Here is a 24161-nt window from a genome sequence, read left to right on the forward strand (position 1 = left end):
AGACTAGCGCATGCTTCCTCCAATACATGTGCAGTTGCCAGCCACTGATTTTCACCTGACAGCGAGGAGGTTCACTGGCAGGACGTAGCACGTGGAAGGATCACGCTATTCCCCCCCCAGTTCCCCTCCCCCTCCAAACAGGCTTTCCCCGACCGTCCCGAGGAGGCATTAGTGCAGCGACCAGGACTCCTACCCCACCGGCTTACCACCCACAAACACGGCCAGGACTCCTACCCCACCGGCTTCCCACCCACAAACACGACCAGGACTCCTACCCCACCGGCTTCCCACCCACAGACACGACCAGGACTCCTACCCCACCGGCTTACCACCCACAAACACGACCAGGACTCCTACCCCACCGGCTTACCACCCACAGACACGACCAGGACTCCTACCCCACCGGCTTACCACCCACAGACACGGCCAGGACTCCTACCCCACCGGCTTACCACCCACAGACACGGCCAGGACTCCTACCCCACCGGCTTACCACCCACAGACACGGCCAGGACTCCTACCCCACCGGCTTACCACCCACAGACACGGCCAGGACTCCTACCCCACCGGCTTACCACCCACAAACACGGCCAGGACTCCTACCCCACCGGCTTACCACCCACAAACACGACCAGGACTCCTACCCCACCGGCTTCCCACCCACAAACACGGCCAGGACTCCTACCCCACCGGCTTCCCACCCACAAACACGACCAGGACTCCTACCCCACCGGCTTCCCACCCACAGACACGACCAGGACTCCTACCCCACCGGCTTACCACCCACAGACACGGCCAGGACTCCTACCCCACCGGCTTACCACCCACAAACACGGCCAGGACTCCTACCCCACCGGCTTACCACCCACAAACACGACCAGGACTCCTACCCCACCGGCTTTGTGTCTGTCTGACCGAGGTGGAAGTACCGCTGCCGGAAATTGAACCCGGGTCCCTCTCTGCGGTAGTAGGTGTGTGCTGTACCGCTAGGTTTGGATAATTCTCAACTCAAACTTGCATCCGGTAGCATTGGAAGTCCTGAAAGGAGTGAGATTGTCTTTTATATTCATTCACACACTCGTGCTTGCTCATATCCTCCCTCTCTCTGTCCATCCTTCCCTCTCTGCAGAGGTCGAGCCATTCGGACCGGTGCAAATGTCCGAAAAGATCCTGCTGCGCTTGTTGAAGCACCCCAACGTCATCCAGGAGCTGAAGTATGACGACAAGAACAAGCGGGCAGCTGAGCACTACCTCTTCCACAGGAACAAGCCTGTGGACTACTTCATCCTCATCCTCCAGGTGTGTGGACACACAGGCTACAACACACACACACACACACACGCACGCACGCACGCCCGCACGCACGCACGCACACACACACACACACACACACACACACACAAACACAGACACACACACACACACACACACACACACAAACACACACACACACACACACACACACACACAAACACAGACACACACACACACACACACACAAACACACACACACACACACACACACACACACACAGACACACACACACACACACACACACACACACACACACACACACACACACACACACACACACACACACACAGGCTACAAACTCTATTATACAACAGTAGATAAGATAAGGTGTGTGGACACACAGGCTACAAACTCTATTAGATACAATGGTAGATCAGAGAAGTGTGTGATTTAGAAAGTTATTACAGTTTTACTGGCTGCTTCCTTTACGTTTGAGAAATATTGAATATAGTCCTTCATCAAAATGGATCTAACACTTTTGACTGAAGCTCTTCATGTAGTTTTTAGTGTTTACTTTGATTATGGTGCACTTGATTTGATTCACCCAATGTGCTTAAATGGGTGGGCATTCAGACCTGGGTACAAATGACTTTTAGTAATATAGAAGAAAACTAAACTAAAGAGTACACTTCACTAAACTACTAAAGCAGGGAAATGTTGGTGTTAGTTAGGACTACAAAATAGTATTTAAGTAATTCTAGAGCTGGTCCTTAACTCATTGAGTGCCAGCCACTTTTGGAGAACGGACGCTCCCAGTGCCAGAGTTTCAGAGCGTTTTCAGTGATTTCTCGAGGCCCACAGAATATTGTGTGATATTACTATGTAAACACCGAACACGCAAAAAGAACAAGGAGACTCTATTGTATCATCAGCAAAAAAAAGTTTATTGATACCATTTTCCGTTCTTTAGTTATCAGCCAGAGAAGATAGGTCAAAAACAGCAAAAACAGGCATTTCCATCTAGAAGCTGAGATATTCAGCCTTTTGTGAAATGAAGCATTTCAAGCACATTCACTGACTCTAGCTAATATTTTCTGATGTAGTGACGTGGTGTAGTTGTGTGCTGCCCTGCGTGCCCCACCCCCCTCTCCCCCCCTCAGCTGCAAACTCCTCCCCACACTAGTAACACACAGCCTCACGCACCCAGCGTCTATTTTCGGAGTGCTTTTTGTGCGCCGCCTCCCAGGCAGCGCGACAAGGAAATGCCAACCCGGACTGCAGGGAAAGGTTTGGCACTTCGGCGTCAGGTGCTGCCTTTCTGGCGGCTAATCGTGTGAAGAAACTATGCAGACAGACAGACAGAGGCAGAGGATCTCAGTTGTGTGCGCGGATTGACTGCTGTAGGCACCTGCACCTGTCAGCTGCAGCCAGAGCAATCTACATGGCTCTGGGCTGCAGCATGAGCGGTTTCTCTTTGATCACGGGGCTTGTTCAGGCTGTATTCCGGACATTTCTCTAATCTGGAGAGCACTGTCGCCACCTGATGAGTCCGTAAAATAGGTTGTACAGCTTCAATAGCTACAATATTTGTACAGGACATACATAAGGCTTTGATCCACGTCCCACCGTCAAAAAAGGCAATTGACGACAGCTATCGTCTTTGGCACTCTACGTTACTAATTACTTTGACGACAGGCGTCGTCATTGGCACTCAATGAGTTAACAATAGTCCGTCCGGCTCTGCCTGGTGGTCCGCCAGAGAATTGCAAAAAATATAAATATATATATTTATGTATTCTTTTATTTTTTGTTTTTTACAGACAACCGTTTTATACACATTAACCCCGAGGAGTAGCCGGATTGGGCCAATTTTCGGAAATATAGCGATATTTGGGAAATATCACAATTTTGAACATTTACTTTCAGAGGCTGCAGCTGCCTCAGTTTTAAAGCCAGTGTTAAGTTTCTGGTATCATATGAAACTAAAAGACTTATGGAATGGATTTGTTCTAACCATGTCATGGTAGTTTGTCAGGAAGGTAGCAAAAATAACACTCCAAATTCTGGCTAAATTAAATTTTGGCAAGCGAAAAAAAAAAACATTTTCAAAGGGGTCCTCTTTTTTTCACAGCCTTGTTGCTTGGTGTGCGTGTGTGTGTGTGTGTGTGTGTGTGTGTGTGTGTGTGTGTGTGTGTCCGTGTGTGTTTGGTACGTAGTGGTACTTGGACGGAAGGTTTTGGGAACCCCTGGGCTAGAGGTTTCATTCCCAGAGGGCTCATGCATCCTAAAGATGTTTGCATGGCATTGTACCTGTAACCAAGTGAAATGTCTTCATGTTAGCACTTTAAACAGCTCATTTGAAGTTTTACCATCAAGTATGTTTTTTGTCTGTTTTGTTTAGATATTGCACTTCAAAGTACACTTCATACCTTTCAAGTGTAACTAAGAACATTTATATTCCTTTACCATGCTTCATATCTGATATAATATATATTTTCTGATATATAACTGGAGTTCCCTATAGTTGATTTTATTTCCCTTATCAGGATTTGCCACTAAGTCAATATGTGTAATAGCCCTGGATCAAATGAAGTCCAGGTTAGACAATTGCAGCATCACTGCCCTTAGACTTGGCTAAGGAGAAGATTTGGAGCTATTAAACAGAGTGGGGGGTTTGCAAAGAGAGTAAAAAGTAAGCAGAGTACATTGTCATCCTTGGTTTAACACAAAGCTATATTTGACATGTAATATTCCTGTGCTGCATAAGGCATTGTATTATTTGCACAGTGTGTCATTCAGAACAGGACATGATTGAAATAATGATGTCATCTCCTCTGGTTGCTCTGGCTCCTCCCACAGGGGAAGGTGGAGGTGGAGGCGGGAAAGGAGGGGATGAAGTTTGAAGCGGGGCCGTTCTCCTTCTACGGGATGATGACTCTGACTGCGTCGCCAGGTAAGACCTCACCACCTCACTGTCACGCCTAGGCTGCATTCAAATACCAATGCCTACCAACACTTTTTTTTTCAATTCGTTTATTTGTTCGATAGGGGACAGGTGTACATTAATGAACATTTCAAAAAAATGTAAATGCACGACAATTACAGTCACAGGACTGGTTTCCATTGTTAGTCCCCCTGCCAGGTGATACAGGCTTAGAATCCTGGTAGGGGTAAAAAGTAACATAGTGCAACAAAAATATATTCGAAATGTAAACACAATACAAAGTGCAAGTATGCAAAGAATGGTCCTGATAGGGGGAAAAGTAACTTAGTGCAGCGAAACATATTTAAAATGTGAACACAATGCAAAGTGCAAAGTGCGAACCTGAGATTGGAGCTCTACATAACTAAGTGCAAAGTGCAAAGTACAAAATATACAGGAATATACAGTCTGATACTAAAACCTGAGGGTCGCAGGTTCGCGCCCCCGTGTTACCTCCGGTTTGGCCGGTGTCCATACAGACAAGTCCCGCGAGACTTTCCTGCCGCTGGCCTGTGGACTGACTTGACGAGAGTTCATCTCACTGAGCCGACAGGAGGAAATGGGATCCGGGGAGAATAGAGGGGGAATGGAGAATGGAGGGGGAGAATAGCAGTCTGATGGTTCTTTAGGGATCAGATTATGACGATATGGGTCGAAAACGGGAATGAAACCGTCTATTTACATGGATGAAAAGCACGCTGCCACGTGGCCCCCACGGAGCTCCATTCTAGGACTGGCTTGCACACTATTGATCTCAAAACAACGCCTAAGACAGACAAAAACGCTGCGGAGAACACTGGGTGAGTCGTCAGATAATAATTAATGTGAGGAGAGGGCTCCAGCTTTAAGTCAAACTAGGGGTTAGGGTTAGGTCAAACTAGGGGTTAGGGTTAGGATTAGGTCAAACTAGGGGTTAGGGTTAGGTTAAACTAGGGGTTAGGGTTAGGTTAAACTAGGGGTTAGGGTTAGGTTAAACTAGGGGTTAGGGTTAGGTTAAACTAGGGGTTAGGGTTAGGTTAAACTAGGTGTTAGGGTTAGGTCAAACTAGGTGTTAGGGTTAGGTCAAACTAGGGGTTAGGGTTAGGTTAAACTAGGGGTTAGGGTTAGGTTAAACTAGGGGTTAGGGTTAGGCCAGACTAGGGGTTAGGGTTAGGTCAAACTAGGGGTTAGGGTTAGGTTAAACTAGGGGTTAGGGTTAGGTCAAACTAGGGGTTAGGGTTAGGCCAGACTAGGGGTTTTTCCTGATTCTGAATCAATATCAAGTTTTTGTTTTCCACCAGAATCACTCGAGAAAACGGCCTCGTCTCCTTTTCCTAGTTGGAAGCAATGGTTGGAAGACATATTTTCAATGTTTGGCCTACAATGTAGGCCAAACATGCGCATGGGTGCTCATGCACACACATGCCAAGAGCAGGCCGCACTGCAGCTCTGTCTCAAAACAAAAATAAAGGAGAGAAAAAAAAGATGGTGACGGTCACAATGTGAAGCTTAAATTATTATTTTTACACTGTGCAGTGTGCAGGGTTTCCATACAGAGAGGGCTCACAGAGCAGAGGGGTTTCCATACAGAGAGGGCTCACAGAGCAGAGGGGTTTCCATACAGAGAGGGCTCACAGAGCAGAGGGGTTTCCATACAGAGAGGGCTCACAGACAGGGCCGATTTTACCAACGGGCTTACCGGGGCTGAAGCCCCGGGGCCCGGGACATCAAGGGGCCCAATTTTTTTTTTTTTTTTTTTACAGCATAACAGCAATAATAAATACTAAATAATAATAATAAAAGTGCTTGTTGTGACATCTCAGTGGCAATGTTTTCTTTCCAATCAGGCTGTTTATAAAAGAACATGATGGCTAAACCTACAGTTTGTGTTTGTAAGTTAGAATGCTGACAGGAGAGCAGGTGGTGACATGAAAGTTAGTGAGAAAAGGAGAAGATACTGAATAATGACATCACAACAGTATAATCCTAATTAGGGGTGGGACAAAATATCGATACCCACGTTATCGCGATATTTCCACCCGCGATACGTTATCGATACACTGGCGCCAAGTATCGATATGTTTATTAATTTTTTTTTTTTTTTTTTTTTTTTTTTTTTTTTTTTCCCCCAAGTTGACTTTATTTATGTTTGTAGTTGAAACAAAAACATAACTACTGTAGGCTACATGAATGGAAATGTTTGATCATTAATATCTACTTTTAGAAATTATATAGGTAGGTAGGTAGGTTATAGCCTATAGGTTTTCTTGTTTTAATAGTAATAATAAAAAGACTTAATGTGTAACTTTTCCTCCGTGGTATCGAAAATGGTATGAGTGAGTGAGTGAACTCAGAGAGTTCATGTCAATTCTGCTAATAAATGCATAATACATGATTTTTTGCCTTCAGAGGTATTTTTTTCACTTGTTACACAGGTATCGTGATGTATCGTCTTCCAATATATCGCAGTATCGCAGTATCGTGATATATCGTTATCGAGGGCCAAGTATCGTGACGATATCGTATCGTGAGCTACTCAGCGATTCCCACCCCTAATCCTAATGTTGATTTAAAATGAGATATTCCTTTAAATACGGCTAAAAAAGGTTAAAAAAAACACTCAAATTTTTTTCGCCGGCCGCCAACACTCCCTTCCGCTTGAGGGGGGGGGCCCTGCAGAGATGAGGGCCCATGAAGTGTAAAATCGGCCCTGCTCACAGAGCATAGGGCACCTGTTGAACTGTACCCGTGTGTGGAAGCTGGCTCCCCTCAGGACAGTGCCACATGGGCTGGCCTAACCCAGATTGTCTGCCTTCACATTATTCTTCCCACGGCTGATCTGGGTTAGTAAGTAGGCTGCCTGTGTTACCATGCCAGCAGAGGACAGGTCTGGTTTGGTTCCCCTGTGTTACCATGCCAGCAGAGGACAGGTCTGGTTTGGTTCCCCTGTGTTACCATGCCAGCAGAGGACAAGTCCGGTTTGGTTGCCCTGTGTTACCATGCCAGCAGAGGACAAGTCCGGTTTGGTTGCCCTGTGTTACCATGCCAGCAGAGGACAGGTCCGGTTTGGTTGCCCTGTGTTACCATGCCAGCAGAGGACAGGTCCGGTTTGGTTCCCCTGTGTTACCATGCCAGCAGAGGACAGGTCTGGTTTGGTTCCCCTGTGTTACCATGCCAGCAGAGGACAGGTCAGGTTTGGTTCCCCTGTGTTACCATGCCAGCAGAGGACAGGTCAGGTTTGGTTCCCCTGTGTTACCATGGCAGCAGAGGACAGGTCTGGTTTGGTTCCCCTGTGTTACCATGCCAGCAGAGGACAGGTCTGGTTTGGTTCCCCTGTGTTACCATGCCAGCAGAGGACAGGTCCGGTTTGGTTCCCCTGTGTTACCATGCCAGCAGAGGACAGGTCAGGTTTGGTTCCCCTGTGTTACCATGCCAGCAGAGGACAGGTCAGGTTTGGTTCCCCTGTGTTACCATGCCAGCAGAGGACAGGTCAGGTTTGGTTCCCCTGTGTTACCATGGCAGCAGAGGACAGGTCAGGTTTGGTTCCCCTTCAGGATAGCCTGAATTTAGCCCATAAGGTTTTTAGGACGTCTACCCCACAAGGACCCACACAGCAAATCAAGCCCCGATGGTGATCACTTCTCCTCAGTTCATTCATAAACTATAGAGCTATTCTGAAGTATTCTGCTTCTCTTGGCTGGTGGGATCTGAGAGACACCTACTGGTGAAAAAGTAGAGTAATGCCCCTGTGGCAATAGGTTGATAGGTCTCATTGTATAGGCTTTCAGCAATCAATACTTTACAATGCTGCATTCTATTCAAGTTGTAGCTAGAAGCTAGAAGCTTCTAGTTATGAAGTGGTGTATGGTGTATTGTATTCTGGTGTATTGGTGAGAAGGAGAGAGGAGGGATGTAAATGGCAGTTTACAGGTAACTCGACTCCATTTGCCCCTAAAAAGGGGTGAATAGTCTTCACACCTGTTTAAGATGCTTCACTGCAACATTAGAGCTGTTATTATTTATGTATTTTCTTCAGTTCCTCACTTTAAGTGAACATTTTCTTCTTCTTTCCCTTCTCCTCTCTACCCCAAGTCCCTCTGTCCCTGTCTCGTACGTTTGTGGTCAGTAGGGCTGAATCATTAGCAGGATCTCCAGGTACAGTAGACTTTTCTTTCTCTATGCATCCACCACTCATCTCATCTAATACAAAATATCACCATCCACCACTCCTCTCATCTAATAAGTAAGGGTTAATGCACGACGAGGTGTACATTATCACTTTTTAAGGGACGACGCGAGAGGCGTGAACCGTCCGTCCAAGATTGTCATATTAACCCTTAACGGGGGTATAGAGCTCAAACAGCTCTCTTGAAACTATGGCGCATTGATATGAACGGTGAACAGACCATTTAGCTATGTGTACATTATCACTGCAGATATATAGCTGGAGAGCTGACGAAGGCTAACGCTGAAACGCGTACGTTGTGGTGCAACAGGAATAAAAACCCTCAAAAGGATTCTCTGAGTGCTGGCTCCTTCTCTATTACATTATCACTGTACATTATCACAAAATAATGGACACCTTGCAGCCAATCAGAATCGAGTATTCACCCAGACCATGGTATACACTACTAATATCATCCACCACTCATCTCATCTAATACAGTAGTAATATCATCCCATCCCCGATTCGCCATGAAAGTTTGAAAACGACATGTTTGTGTCGTTTAACTCGTGTCACTCAGAGCTCACATTGATGTAACACAGTGGTTTTTGTAATGTGTTGATACATTACATGTGTTATTTTTTTTTAACCTGTATGCTATTAACATTCATAACTGCAATTTTTGTACTTTTCTAAACATCATTTGTTCCTCCCCATCCGTTTGACGGTTGACTTTGGTTTTGTGTCACTTTGTGACCAAGCTGGTTTTCAAAGTGTGGGTGAAAACTACCCCCATCTGTGTGTTTCTGCCTGCATGCAAATGTGCGTGTGTACGTGTGTGTTTATGTCTGTGTGTGTGTGTGTGTGTGTGTGTGTGTGTGTGTGTTTATGTCTGTGTGTGTGTGTGTGTGTGTGTGTGTGTGTGTGTGTGCGTGTGTACGTGTGTGTTTATGTCTGCATGAGAAGAGTGAAGAACACAATGGAGAAGAAATGGACAGACACAGATTTAGATTTTTCACACCCTCTTGGCCGTGGCCATTAGTCAAGTGGGTGAATGGTGTTGGACACTGGAGGCCCCAGAATGGACCCAGGCTCCTCCCCTCTAACCTTTAACCCTCTGACTACATAAACAAGACCTATACAGTTACGGCCCCCTGCTGGACACCACTGTGCGCACATACAAAGACACATACACATATGTTCACATGCACACTCGGGCTGCTAGATGTACTGTACACGTGTATACAGAATACACACACACACAAACACACACACACACACACACACACACACACACACACCTACACACACACACACACACACACACACACACACACACACACAGACACACACACACACACACACACACACACACACACACACACCTACACACACACACACACACACACACCTACACACACACACACACCTACACACACACACACACACACACACACACACACACACACACACACACACATACACACACACACACACACAGACACACACACACACACACACACACACACACACACACACACACACACACAAATGGACATGCTGCCATGAACACAAACACACCCACATGTACCCGGAAATGCATCGACACTTGAACAAATACTGTACCTTCTCTCTCTCTCTGCATGCACCTTTAAAGGGCAGGTTTGGTATTTTTCAACCTGGCTGCTAGATGTACTGTACACGTGTATACAGAATACACACACACACAAACACACACACACACACACACACACACCTACACACACACACACACACACACACACACAGACACACACACACACACACACACACACACACACCTACACACACACACACACACACACACACACACACACACACACACACACACACACACATACACACACACACACACACAGACACACACACACACACACACACACACACACACACACACACACACACAAATGGACATGCTGCCATGAACACAAACACACCCACATGTACCCGGAAATGCATCGACACTTGAACAAATACTGTACCTTCTCTCTCTCTCTGCATGCACCTTTAAAGGGCAGGTTTGGTATTTTTCAACCTGGACCATATTTTCCCAACTTTTTGGGTCTAAGTGACTAATTGGGAAGAATTTTGAAAATGGGTCCAGTATTGCGCTAGATGACAGTTCATTATCATGTCATCTACATTAGTAGATGACAGCCGGGGCAGCTGCGAAACGGACTGCAATGTACACAAAAACGCCGGAGCGCTCTGAAAATAGACGCTGGGCGCGGCGCACTTTCTGTGGACGTCCGTGTGCGCCTGCATACGCTCTCTCCTCATAGAAAAAGAAGCTAGATGGACACACTCCCTAAGTGAGTGCAACATGCTTTTTTTTTTTTTTTTCCCCCGATTTTTTTATCCCATTTTATCCCCCATTAGTGCTCGCTTGATTTCTCAATCCTGGTTGCTACTCCATCCTCTGCCGATCTGGGGAGACCCAAGACTGGCTCCATGCTTCCTCCGAGACATGGGCAGATAGCCAGCCGCTTCTTTTCACCTGACAGAGGAAGCTTCACCGGTAGGACATAGCACGTGGGAGGTTCACGCTATTCCAACCAGTTCCCCTCCCTCTGACCAGGCGCCCTTAACGACCAGAGGAGGAACCACATTAGCAACCAGGATATTGCATGTTTTTGTGAAGGGGGTTCCTATATGAAGGAAACCCCCGGGAGGCACGGGGAGAACATGCAAACTCCACACAGAAAGGCCCTTTTGACGACCCCACCCGGGCGGTGGGCACTCGAGGACATGCGGACGGGCACGCATTCCTTCAGCGTTCACATCGTCCCAGGTGGGAATCGAACCCACGACCTTCGAGCTGTGAGGCGATAGTGCTTACCACGGCACCACCGTACCTCCCTCGTGAGTGCAACATGCTAACGAGATCAATTGAACACATTCCTTGACCCTTGATCGGGTGTGTTGTGTGTAGCCAAGTCTCGCTCAGGAGAAGAGTTGACTTTTTGGAGGAAGGCAACGGTGGAAACGTGACTGAGAATTGGCGGAAGAGGAATTTGTTGTGTTGGAGTACAGACAACGTAGCTTCTAGCTTCTTTATAGTGGTAGCTTCCTGAAACAACGCAACTCAACTCTCGCGAGACTTGAAGCTAGACTTCTCCTGAGTGAGACTTGGCGACACAACAGCAAACAGAGCGGATCAAGCAAAAGTAAAGAAAAGTGTTCAATTACAGTATCTTGTTTCCATGTTGTCACACACTTATAAGAACAATCTGAGCCTGTCATTGGCAAAAACAAGCACTTTTACTGGATGTACATGGACGGTGTGTGGGCCCTGTCTGATTACATTGCAGTCCGTTTCGCGGCTGTCCGCCCGGCTGCGATCTTGCTCAATACTGGACTTATTTCAAAAATTGTTCCGATTAGTCACTTAGATACAAAAAGTTAGGAAAATAGGGTCCAGGTTGAAAAATACCATAATTACCCTTTAACATGTATTTCACCCCGTCTGTCGCACGTGCAGTGTGTGTGTGTGCGTGTGTGCGTGCATGCGTGTGTGTGTTTATGTGTGTGTGTGTGTGTGTGTGTGTGTGTGTGTGTGTGTGTGTGTGTGTGTGTGCGCGCGCGTGTGCGCATGTGTGCATGTGTGTGTGTGGGCATGTGTGCTTGAGTGTGCGCCTGTGTGTATATTATAGATGCATTATGTGTGTATTCTCAACACGTCACAGTATTCTGTATTGACCTGGCCCCTCTGGCCCCTACAAAGTGGAGTACTAATCTGCAAAAGTTCACATGCCAGGTCTTTGGCCTACTGTGCTACGTCCACACACACACACACACACACACACACACACACACACACACACACACACACACACACACACACACACGCTCTCTCTCTCTCTCTCGCTCTCTCTCTCTTTCTCTCTCTCTCTCACACACACACACACACACACACACGCTCTCTGTCTCTCACTCTCTCTCACTCACACACACAACACTAAAATGTGGGATTACATACATTCCAGTCTGCGTAGTAGCATTAGCGTAGCCAAGTCTTTTCCACTTTGTTGTGTGTGATTTTCACTAGGCTTCTTTACCAAGTGGAAAAGATAATCTGCCTTTAATTAAAAAAAGAAAAAAGAACAAGTCTTCTATTTGGTGGCGAGCAGCATCACTGGAGACCACAGACTCATTACCTATGAGGCTCACACCCTCACTGGAGACCACAGACTCATTACACCCTCACTCAAACACTCGGATAGATTTAGGTTTCCATATGTCACAGCAAGAACCTGCGCTGATATTGGGTGAGAACAGGTGGTGACTGTGTTACCATGTGTATAAAGTAACACAAATATGTACAAATACACAGTGTGCACATACATATCAGTGATAATGATTACTATCAGTGCACATTTACAGACTGCAGAGAGCAGCACAATAAAGAGGACAAAAGAACAATATGGATCAATGATTGCGGTTATGTACACTGATAGATGTCAGATTACTGCTGAGGAGATTGGAGCAGTAGAGATGAGACGAAAGTGTGAAACCTAAAAAAAAAGAAAGACTAATCTCTAATCTGAATCAGTTGTTATGCATTGGGGCTATGGGAGCACTGGGGCAACATCAGTGCAGAGTCCATATAAAGAAAGAGTCAATGACAAACTAGCAAGAGAAGCCTAACGACTCCCTAATACAAACTATTTCACATACATACTACATACTATTTCTTGATTGTGGCCCATACTGTTCAGAAGTTATAGGCCAAAACACAAAGTTGCTATAGCGCCACCATGGGGTCAACATGGGGGTCTGGCCTTGCCTGAGTAGAGGGGGAGGAGCATAGAGACACTGCATGAAATAGGCCACGCCCATCATAGGGGAATGCTCTCCATTCACTTCCATACACCAGCATAATTTCCCTTGAATCAAACATGGCTAAAGGCTGTTGTGTGGTGGGGCTGCGCAGACAACAAATGTAAAAAAAATCACCAATTAAAGCTTTTGGTACTCCCGAGCAAAACAAGGAAGCCGTTGAAAAGAAAAATGTGGATCTAGCCAGTTCCTCTCTATAAAACAGATGAGTTGCGTTGGTTGCGTTCATGTGTGATGAGTATTATATTTTGATATTTTGCTCTGTATTGACTGCCAGTAGGCTACACAGGGTACAAAAGTAATGCAGAATCTCACTGACTTGGTATCTTCTCATGATAGGATAGTCAGAGATGGGAAGTAACTACAGTGCACTCCTCTTATAGTGATCACCTTCGAATGGGTCAAATTGATCACTATAAGCGGATGATCATTATAACAGCTTTTTTTCTTTTTCATTTCTCATGCAGATTACCATCTAATTGACATTTGTGTATTACATGAATACAGTACATAATTATAAAGTAAAGGAATGTTATTGACTTTAAAGATCCATAAGTAAGTAGCTGTAAACACAGCGGTCTCACGTAGACAGAGACGCCGCCATCTAGTCAAGTCAAGTTTATTTATATAGCCCTAATTCACAAGCATGTCTCAGAGGGCTTCACAGAAAGTATGTCTAGCTGATTCTAGCTGACACAACAGTAACAAGAGTATACAGAATAACGATAACATTTGAACAATTGATAATATAGAAAATATAGAAATGAAGAGAGAGCAGGAGAAGGGGGAAGAGCAGGGGGAATGTGAGAGAGTGATGGGGTGGGGAGGGAATGGGAGATGTTGGAGGGTATAGGAGGTGGGGAAGGAGCAAGAGGAGAGAGCAGGAGAGGGGAAGGGGGGGGGTGTGGGGGAGAAGAGAGCAGGGGGAGGGAGGAGGTGGGGAGAGAATGAGAAATATAGACGCACATCTTGCAAACGGACATATGTCAATTTCTTAGCAACCAAACTATGCCTAATTTAATTGGCTGCAAGCCTTTAGTAGTGAGTCCTTTTGCCAAATAAGCACATGTTCACATATAGAGCTTATGGGTGCCTTGCTTTAGGGAAGAGTGGGTGCCATGCTTTGAATAGTGGCGAAATACTAAGAGCATGGGTGCCATGCTTTAAATAGTGAATGTGTACTATGCTTTAGAGTAGTGGGGGAAGGGGGGAAGAGGAAGAAACACAAATACAATCTCCAAATACAGACAGACATGCACCGAGTATCGCTGCTGTATCTCGTGGGCTCATTTTTGGAAGTTTGTCAGTAAAAAAAAAAAAAAATTACTCCCGTTTTAAACATTTTTTCCATTGTTCTCAGGTGGGACAAGGCCCAAAATGATCACTGTAAGCGGAGTATTGATCACTGTAAGCAGATTATTTAAACAGCATAGGCCCTATCTTTCCACTGGCCTTAGGCGCTAAACTGGCGCTAAACGCAAAAAAACGCGCTTTGCGCCTGACTCGGGAAGATAGCATCATGTTTTTAGGCCCCGAAATGCGCTTTACGCCGAAGAGGCGTGGCGCAGTGTCAGAATAGGCCAGAATGGGCGTTTTCGGCCTTAAATACCTAACGCTATCTTCCCCCCTGGCGTTAATTTAGCACTTAGGGCTTTTCAAAACCAGGCCTTATTCAGTGCGCCGGGGATATTACTGTGCGTAATTACGCACAGTCACTCTCTCTCCCCCTCTCTCTCTCTCACTCCCTCTCGCGTGTCAGACAGGCACAATGACAGATGAAAAAAAGTTGTTATAGTTGAGCCCCTGTCATTCAGAAGCTTTTGCATCATCCTACCTGTGCAGTGGGGGAGAAGAAAAGGTAGCGAGAGAAAACGATATCATTCTGCCCAAACTTTCACCAATCTAATCTCATCATGACATCCAGGGATAGGCTATATTTTTCTAGCCGATGCGTTTAGAACATTCTTTTCCCTTTGATCTTGCTATAGTGTAGCGTATTTACATGCTTGCTGTATTTAAACTGCAGTGGGAGTTGTTTGAGAAGCATAATAATATGGAATAATATATATGGAAACAGACGGGGATGAAAGAGGGAGGGGGGAGCTCAGAGCGCTTTGGTCGGGCTTTTCTGACCGGACTGGATCGCTCCGTGGAATTGGAACATGAAAGGGAGTTTGTCATTCGTTTACTGCCCTTCTCCAATGAGCACGTTGTGAATAATTCTACGCTTAAAAGGCATGGTTATAATGCTTAAGGCCGCATGTAGCGCCAACACGAAAATAGGGACTGCACCGGTCCACGCCCACTAATATGGGCTGCGCCTGGCGCTAAGCGCTAATTTAAGGCCAGTGGGACGATAGGGCCCCATATGTATACTAGGAATGATTTGGGACCAAGTAAAGCTTTTTTTTTGTATCACATATTTTTATTGAATTTTAAATTGCAGAAACAAACAATGCTTCCCTTCCCTCCCCTCCCACCCTCCCCTGAGCCATCATTACATACAGAAACAATAGTGACAAATCCCAAACTGAAATCGTACAAAGAAAGAAACAAAGAAAGAACACACACACACACACACACACACACACACACACACACACACACACACACACACACACACACACACACACACACACACACACACACACACACACAAACAAAACCAACAAACAAAAGAAAAAGAAAATAAAGTGTGCAGCCTCACTTAGTAAATGCAGGATTTGATTCCAAGAATGCAATAAATGAATCCCATATTTTATGAAAAATAAAAAGGCCTTAGAGTACCAGTCAAATATTTTGGCCCAGAATCCTGTCAGTGAAGGGCAGAACCAGAAGGCATGAGACAGAGTGCACTCTGACACCTGACACCTGTCACACAGTGGTGAGACGGAAGGGTAGATCCTGTGAAACTTATGCTTAGAATCGTGCAAATGGTGAACGACTTTAAACTGGATCAGCTGGTGTCTGCTATTAACTGAACAGAGTTGTACCACAGACAGACTCCTTTCCCAAATAATGTCAGATAAATCAACACCAAGTTCCCCCTGCCACGCTTCTCTAATCCTGTCAGTAGAGGCTGTGTTGCAGTTATCAAACAGACATACAAATCTAGAGATGAGATGTTGGTGTGAGGAGGGCTCAGTAAAACGTTGAAAAAAGCATGCACGTTTGGGAGCGTTTCAAAGGCACTAATCTTGGATCGAACATAATCTCTGATTTGCAGGTATCTGAGCCAGTGCGTGCCAGGCAACTCAAACCTCCTCTTTAGTTGATCAAAGGATGCAAAATGACCATCAATATACAGATCTCTGATGGAGACCAGCCCCTTCTCACTCCAGGCATGGAAAGTTCTGTCTGACCGTGAAGGTAGAAAAGAGTGATCAAGACAAATTGGTGTGTGGACAGAAACGTCTGGTAGACTCAAAACACTCCTAACTTGATTTAGAATTCTGACGGAGTTTTTCATAACAAAACTTAAATTTTGTAGAGTCCCGGGCCTCTCTAGCAACATCCCCCCCCCCCCTCTCTAGTTACACAAAGCAATTCAAAAATAATCAAGTCTCGTGCAACTTGGCAGTTTCTTCCAGCAAAACTAGCTAGCTAGATTGGTCATTTTTCATCTATTGTATCGTTTTCTTCTTTTTTCAAGTGAGAATTGTCATTCTGCATCTTTGTATCATATTTCATATCGTTTTCTCGCTGGAAAATATCAATTCGGACTCGGAGGTGTTGTATCGGTTTTTCAAGAGACCGTCTTCGGTTTTATTTGGAGCATTTTCGCTGCCTGTCCCGTCCTGCCATGGCATGTACTTGTGTGTGTTTGTTGAGACTGCGCACTGATTCAGACAGCCAGAGCCTACGTGATCAGCTGACTGGTTATCAGCATTTTGATTGGCTGTTGCATGAAACTAGTTCCACAAAGTTGAGAGCTTTGCAACTGTCGCGGCTGAGTTTCACAGAAGTTTCAAGTGAGTTGCAGAAGGATTTATACCATGCAATTCATTTGCAACTTGGTTTCACCTAAGTTTCATGCAACTAAAGTTGCATGCAAGTTTCACCGTGTAAAGCCAGCCTAACATTGGCAGCCCAATAGTAATGCCTAAACACTGGTAAGGCCAGCCCCCCTTCAGACTTGGGTTTTTGCAAATAAATTTTCGAAATTCTATGGTTCTTGTAATTCCAGATGTACCGTAGGACAGAATTATGGAGTCCAGTTCTTTGAAAAAAGCAGATGTAAGGAAGATAGGAAGGTTTTGACACAGATAGAGAAACCTGGGAAGTGAAAGATACATTGTTTCACTTCCAATATACATTGTTTAAATCTTGAGACAAAATCACCAAAATTCAACTTAAATATTAGTTTAGGATCCCTGGGTATGGTTAGGCCCAGATAGGTGAGATGATCCTTAGCCAGTTTGAATGGGAGATTTTCTAGGAAAGCGGGAGTGAAGACATCAGAGAGAGGCATAAAGTCACTCTTTGTCCAGTTAATTGTGTACCCGGACAGCTTACCGAAGGAAGTGATTAATCTTAGGAGAGGGGGGATCGCTTCTGCTGAATTATGTAGGTATAATATTACATCGTCGGCGTACAAACTGATACGCGTCTCAATACCTCCGACCTTCAGGCCTGCAATGCTCGGATGGCTGCGTATAGTAAAACTATTTTTATACGCATTTTACTAAATGTGTATGGGAAAATAAATGGCGGATGAAAATCTCTGGTACAGTGCTGAAGCAGGAAGTAGGCGGTCACATTGCCTCTCAATTAGATGACCTTTGTTTAGTTAAATTGATGTCCTGCTTTGCTGTTTATTTAAACCCTTGTCATCATTTGCTATTCAATCATCTGCACATCAACTACACCCTTGAAACATCTCCCTCTGGTCCTCAGACTTTGATGGGTGTGCCACTTGCCAAGGCTTGAAGTGTAACCAGCAGTTGCTCCGTTTAGCACATGGTCCATGAATCAGAGGAATCAGCAGCAAGATGAGACACTGATAAGGAGATCCAAACTGCAGCCAAAACCATCAGAGTAAAAACAGCTGACAGAAGCGCACAGATGGAACAGAGCTTTTCTCGTTGTGCCCTCTGAACAATGTTCACCACACACACCCATGATCCACTCCCTGACTTGAGGAAACCTGTTTGGTGGCTTCACACAGATCAATCAGCATCCAGATCTACTGGATCCCAGCCAATTTAGTACCTGGAAAGATCTGGTCCAGGTGACATATCAAAGACTACAGGATACTTTCCTGAAGATTTTGATGCGCTTAAGTCAGAAAATCCTAATTGTGAAGCGCAACTTTCTTTTTCAAATCACACGCTCATATTTATCTCTCATCTCCTTCATGTCAAACCTACTTCAAGTCACAGATCAAGGTTTAAAGCTACGACATGAAAAAGATTACAAGAGAAAGTGGGTTATAGCTCACTCAGATAAACATCTGGATGGTGTGTGAAGGTTGTTGGTTCAATCCCAGCCTCAGACAATGGCTTAAGAAGTGTTCATATTATAAGCTGCACCAGTGATCCTTCTTTATCATCATCAGTAGTTTGAACACTGATAGAAATAAGCTGATGAAGGAGGAAAGTCAGTCCTCTGACTCTAGCTCAGCTCACTGCTTCAAATCCCACCTGTCTCACTCTTTATGCTCTGTGTTGTCAGTGTGTAGAAATCAGAAGCTAAAGTCCCAACACTTCATAACTCACCAGGATGAGTGGCTGTGTCACTGTCTCTACCTGACAGGTAGACTGTTGGTTAGATTCCCGATGGAGGAGACGCATTGCACCACTGCCCTGTCTTTAACATCACCAGCTGACAAAGCAGCTCCTACAGGCAGATACACAGAGCGACACAGCGCCTCCTACAGGCGGATCCACAGAAATGGGCACTGTGGACAGACTGGCAAAGAGAACCAGAGCAGACATGTCATATACAGAAACTGAGTCTAGAGCTCTTTTGCAAAAAGTTACGTTATACACCAAATGTGGGAATTGCTCTGGGAATTGACATTGAGACATTTGGGACATTACAGGCTGATGGATGGACAAATCAGTGAATTGACATTGGGACATTTGGGACATTACAGTCTGATGGATGGACAGACCAGTGGGAGACAAAAAAATACACGAGAAAACTTTTATTTTTCACTGAGACAAACTTTAAATGCCAGTACTAATCAGAAATCAGTGCCATCTCAACATTGTAATGCACTAGGTCTCATTGACGTCTTGTATTTCTCTTAGACATCCTTTGTATAAACAAATAAGACAAGCAAATATTGTGTGCGTGAATTGAGATACAAATGTTAGTCTATAGTATGGACTAACATCTATAGACTCTATAGTATGGACTTGGTGAACCTCTTCCATATTTAATGTTTTTTTTCTGCTCCTCTCCTTACAGAGAATAAGTCTCCTCCGCGGCCATTTGGACTGAACCACTCAGACTCTGTGAACAGGGGTGATCGTATAGACGCCATCACTCCCACCCTGGGCAGCAGCAACAACCAGCTCAACGCCTTTCTGCAGATCTACGTCCCCGACTACTCTGTCAGAGCCAGCTCAGACCTGCAGTATATCAAGGTGAGAACACACACACAGGTGAGCACCAAAGCTCTCATGTGTATGAGTGACCGATATAGGATGTGTATGTGAACAATATAGGTTTTTGAACACAGATGCCAGTACTAATATTTTTGTAATGAAGCTGCTGATAGCCAATATTTTGTCCTAAATAACAGTTCCTTTAAATTTGACCATTTTCCATTTTTTTTACCATGCCAAAAAGTCCAAGAATTACAGCATTTTAGACAATCGTGGGACACTAAAAGTCAACGTTTGTTTGTTTGTTTGTTTGTTTGATTGATTGATTGATTGATTTTTTTGCTTTGTAAGGTAGGGTGACCACCACACTTCAGTGGTAGGGAAAACTGGGATACAATACTGACTTTCGATGAAGAATTGCAAAAATAAATAAAATGTGCAAATAAGCCCATATGTAGGGGACATAGGGGACTGCTCAAACGTTGTCCCTCGTGACCCTTAAAACAAAGTGATGCCTACCTGCAACCCCCAACACAGGCTGCATATGCCATGGTGGTGAACACCTACCTGCAACCCCCAACACAGGCTGCATATGCCATGGTGGTGAACACCTACCTGCAACCCCCAACACAGGCTGCATATGCCATGGTGGTGAACACCTACCTGCAACCCCCAACACAGGCTGCATATGCCATGGTGGTGAACACCTACCTGCAACCCCCATCACAGGCTGCATATGCCATGGTGGTGAACACCTACCTGCAACCCCCAACACAGGCTGCATATGCCATGGTGGTGAACACCTACCTGCAACCCCCATCACAGGCTGCATATGCCATGGTGGTGAACACCTACCTGCAACCCCCATCACAGGCTGCATATGCCATGGTGGTGAACACCTACCTGCAACCCCCAACACAGGCTGCATATGCCATGGTGGTGAACACCTACCTGCAACCCCCATCACAGGCTGCATATGCCATGGTGGTGAACACCTACCTGCAACCCCCAACACAGGCTGCATATGCCATGGTGGTGAACACCTACCTGCAACCCCCATCACAGGCTGCATATGCCATGGTGGTGAACACCTACCTGCAACCCCCATCACAGGCTGCATATGCCATGGTGGTGAACACCTACCTGCAACCCCCAACACAGGCTGCATATGCCATGGTGGTGAACACCTACCTGCAACCCCCATCACAGGCTGCATATGCCATGGTGGTGAACACCTACCTGCAACCCCCAACACAGGCTGCATATGCCATGGTGGTGAACACCTACCTGCAACCCCCATCACAGGCTGCATATGCCATGGTGGTGAACACCTACCTGCAACCCCCATCACAGGCTGCATATGCCATGGTGGTGAACACCTACCTGCAACCCCCATCACAGGCTGCATATGCCATGGTGGTGAACACCTACCTGCAACCCCCATCACAGGCTGCATATGCCATGGTGGTGAACACCTACCTGCAACCCCCATCACAGGCTGCATATGCCATGGTGGTGAACACCTACCTGCAACCCCCATCACAGGCTGCATATGCCATGGTGGTGAACACCTACCTGCAACCCCCATCACAGGCTGCATATGCCATGGTGGTGAACACCTACCTGCAACCCCCATCACAGGCTGCATATGCCATGGTGGTGAACACCTACCTGCAACCCCCATCACAGGCTGCATATGCCATGGTGGTGAACCCCTACCTGCAACCCCCATCACAGGCTGCATATGCCATGGTGGTGAACACCTACCTGCAACCCCCATCACAGGCTGCATATGCCATGGTGGTGAACACCTACCTGCAACCCCCATCACAGGCTGCATATGCCATGGTGGTGAACACCTACCTGCAACCCCCATCACAGGCTGCATATGCCATGGTGGTGAACACCTACCTGCAACCCCCATCACAGGCTGCATATGCCATGGTGGTGAACACCTACCTGCAACCCCCATCACAGGCTGCATATGCCATGGTGGTGAACACCTACCTGCAACCCCCATCACAGGCTGCATATGCCATGGTGGTGAACACCTACCTGCAACCCCCATCACAGGCTGCATATGCCATGGTGGTGAACCCCCATCACAGGCTGCATATGCCATGGTGGTGAACCCCCATCACAGGCTGCATATGCCATGGTGGTGAACCCCTACCTGCAACCCCCATCACAGGCTGCATATGCCATGGTGGTGAACCCCCATCACAGGCTGCATATGCGGTGGTGAGCACTTTTTCATCCTGAAAACGATTCAGTGTTTCACAACAAAAAAGGGGCTGAAGGTCACAGAAAATCTGACAACTTATGCAATAATTCTATTGTGTATTGTTTCAATATAATAACATTGAAAATGTTTTTTCTCCTATCCCCTAAACCAGTGGTTCTCACATTGGGGGTCTCCGGCAAAAAGGAGAATAATTTATTTTCACTATAATTCCATCCATAACTAACACAATGACTGAATGTATGACAATTTTGGTCATGGGTTTCATACATGTTCAGTAATAAAACATCTACTGTAAAAGCAAAAATATCAGATCAGATCAGATGGGAGACCCTGGGACAAAATTTCATCAAATGGGGGTCTGTGGTCTAATTTGTGTCAGTTTAGGGGTGCTTGACGTGGAAATAGTTTGAGAACCACTGCCCGTAAACCATCTCACAACCCCCCAACATTGTCTTGCGAATCCCTGAATGGTCCCAACCTCCAGTTTGAGAACCACTGCTCTACTGTATGTGACATGACCTTTGTCCTAATCACAGCTCCCTGCCTGTCCCTCGCTGTATCCCAGGTGACACGCCAACAGTACCAGAATGCCCTGATGGCGTCGCGCATGGACAAGACGCCCCAGTCCACGGACAGCGAGTTCACCAAGATCGAGCTCACGCTGACGGAGCTCCACGACGGCGTGGAGCAGCAGCCCGCCGTGGCCACCACCACAAGCACCACCTCCGCCGTGGCTCTCGCCGTGGCCAACGAGACCTCCCACCTGCTCAGCCAGCAGCAGAACTGTGTGGGCCTCAGCAGGAGCAACCACAGCGCCCACAACGAGGGACCCATCTAGCCCCCGTGGAGCCTGGGCAGACAGGGGGGGAGCAGGAGAGGAGGAGGAGCCCAGTCGAGGTCTGTCACGGTGGGCCGAAAGCTAACATCCCTGCCCCACAACCTTCACCCCGCCTCGTGGACAAACATGGAGGGGTGGCGTAGATGGAGATGAGGGAAAGGGTGGGGGTGGAGCGAGGGTTTTGCACCAAACAACACCCCCCCCCCCCCCCCCCCCCAGTCAGTGTTACCCTTTCACAGAGGGGCGGTGGGGAAGAGGGGTGCTGAACACTCACAATCCCTACTTTACAACACCCTCTTACAGAGGGTGCTCTTACAGAGGGTGCTCTTACAGAGGGTGCTCTTACAGAGGGTGCGCTTGGACAATACTTGTGACTGAGCTTCTTTTTTGGGACAATCCAACTACTTTCATAGCGGTGACTTGGACCAGCGGACAGCCGTCCCTTTCCCTTACACACACACACACACACACACACACACACACACACACACACACACACACACACCAAAACAAATGCAACACACCGTACCATCTCCTCAGGCCAAAGACTTTGGTCCCCCCTGATGATACTGGACACCTATTTGCACACACGCATACCGTATACACATTCAAGTAATACACACATACTGTATGTAAACATACACATATTCCTATTCACACTAATGCAACTTCCCACCTGTGCATTTTTCAGGGAAGCTCAGTTGACTGTTGATCCCGACGACGAGGACTCACAAACAGGCTCCCAAACAAGCAGAGAGCAATGGTTAGTCAAAGACTGTACCAAATACCGCTTTGAAAGAAACCATTAAAACATGAACCAAGAATGTTTTCCTGTATTTATTTATTTGATAATAATGTATGTATATATGTATGTATGCGTGGAGACAGGTATGACATAAACTGGCATACATACAAACATGCATGAGCATGTACACAGACGTTTGTGTGGGGTGCACATGTCATATCAAAAAGACATGCTACATATATAGAGATACACGTACAATTATGTATATGAATAGGTGAGGGTATTTTACACATATGTATATTACAGATATTGTTATTTTTACTATTATCCTAAATCAGGCTTATGGTACAGTATCTTTTTCACCTTTTTAAAAGAAATCACACTATTGCCTTTAAGATAAATCATATAATTAATTATTTTAACAAAGTGCAATGAACCACAGTTTATTTAAGAGATGATTATGAATTAAAAAAAATCACTGTATTATAAATTGACAGATATATTTGTATGTATGTACTG

At 45.9% G+C, this 24161-nt stretch overlaps 1 protein-coding gene across 2 annotated transcripts; it reads left to right on the forward strand.

Annotated features, from left to right (window-relative positions):
* The first annotated feature begins 1152 nt into the window (after positions 1 to 1152).
* LOC310794228 (metal transporter CNNM2-like) lies at positions 1153 to 23694 on the forward strand. Of its 2 annotated transcripts, XM_083656180.1 has the most exons (5): positions 1153 to 1299; positions 4115 to 4208; positions 8310 to 8372; positions 19675 to 19853; positions 22625 to 23694. In XM_083656180.1, the coding sequence occupies exons 1-5, from the start codon at positions 1156 to 1158 to the stop codon at positions 22895 to 22897; spliced, it is 753 nt and encodes a 250-aa protein (XP_083512306.1). In that variant the 5' UTR covers positions 1153 to 1155; the 3' UTR covers positions 22898 to 23694. The 2 variants fall into 2 exon arrangements, with proteins under 2 accessions (XP_083512306.1, XP_083512307.1); XM_083656181.1 differs by lacking the exon at positions 8310 to 8372.
* Positions 23695 to 24161: the final 467 nt, after the last annotated feature.

Source organism: Poromitra crassiceps (assembly GCF_964638095.1).
Source record: "Poromitra crassiceps genome assembly, chromosome: 19".
NCBI classification, from domain to species: Eukaryota; Metazoa; Chordata; class Actinopteri; order Beryciformes; family Melamphaidae; genus Poromitra; species Poromitra crassiceps.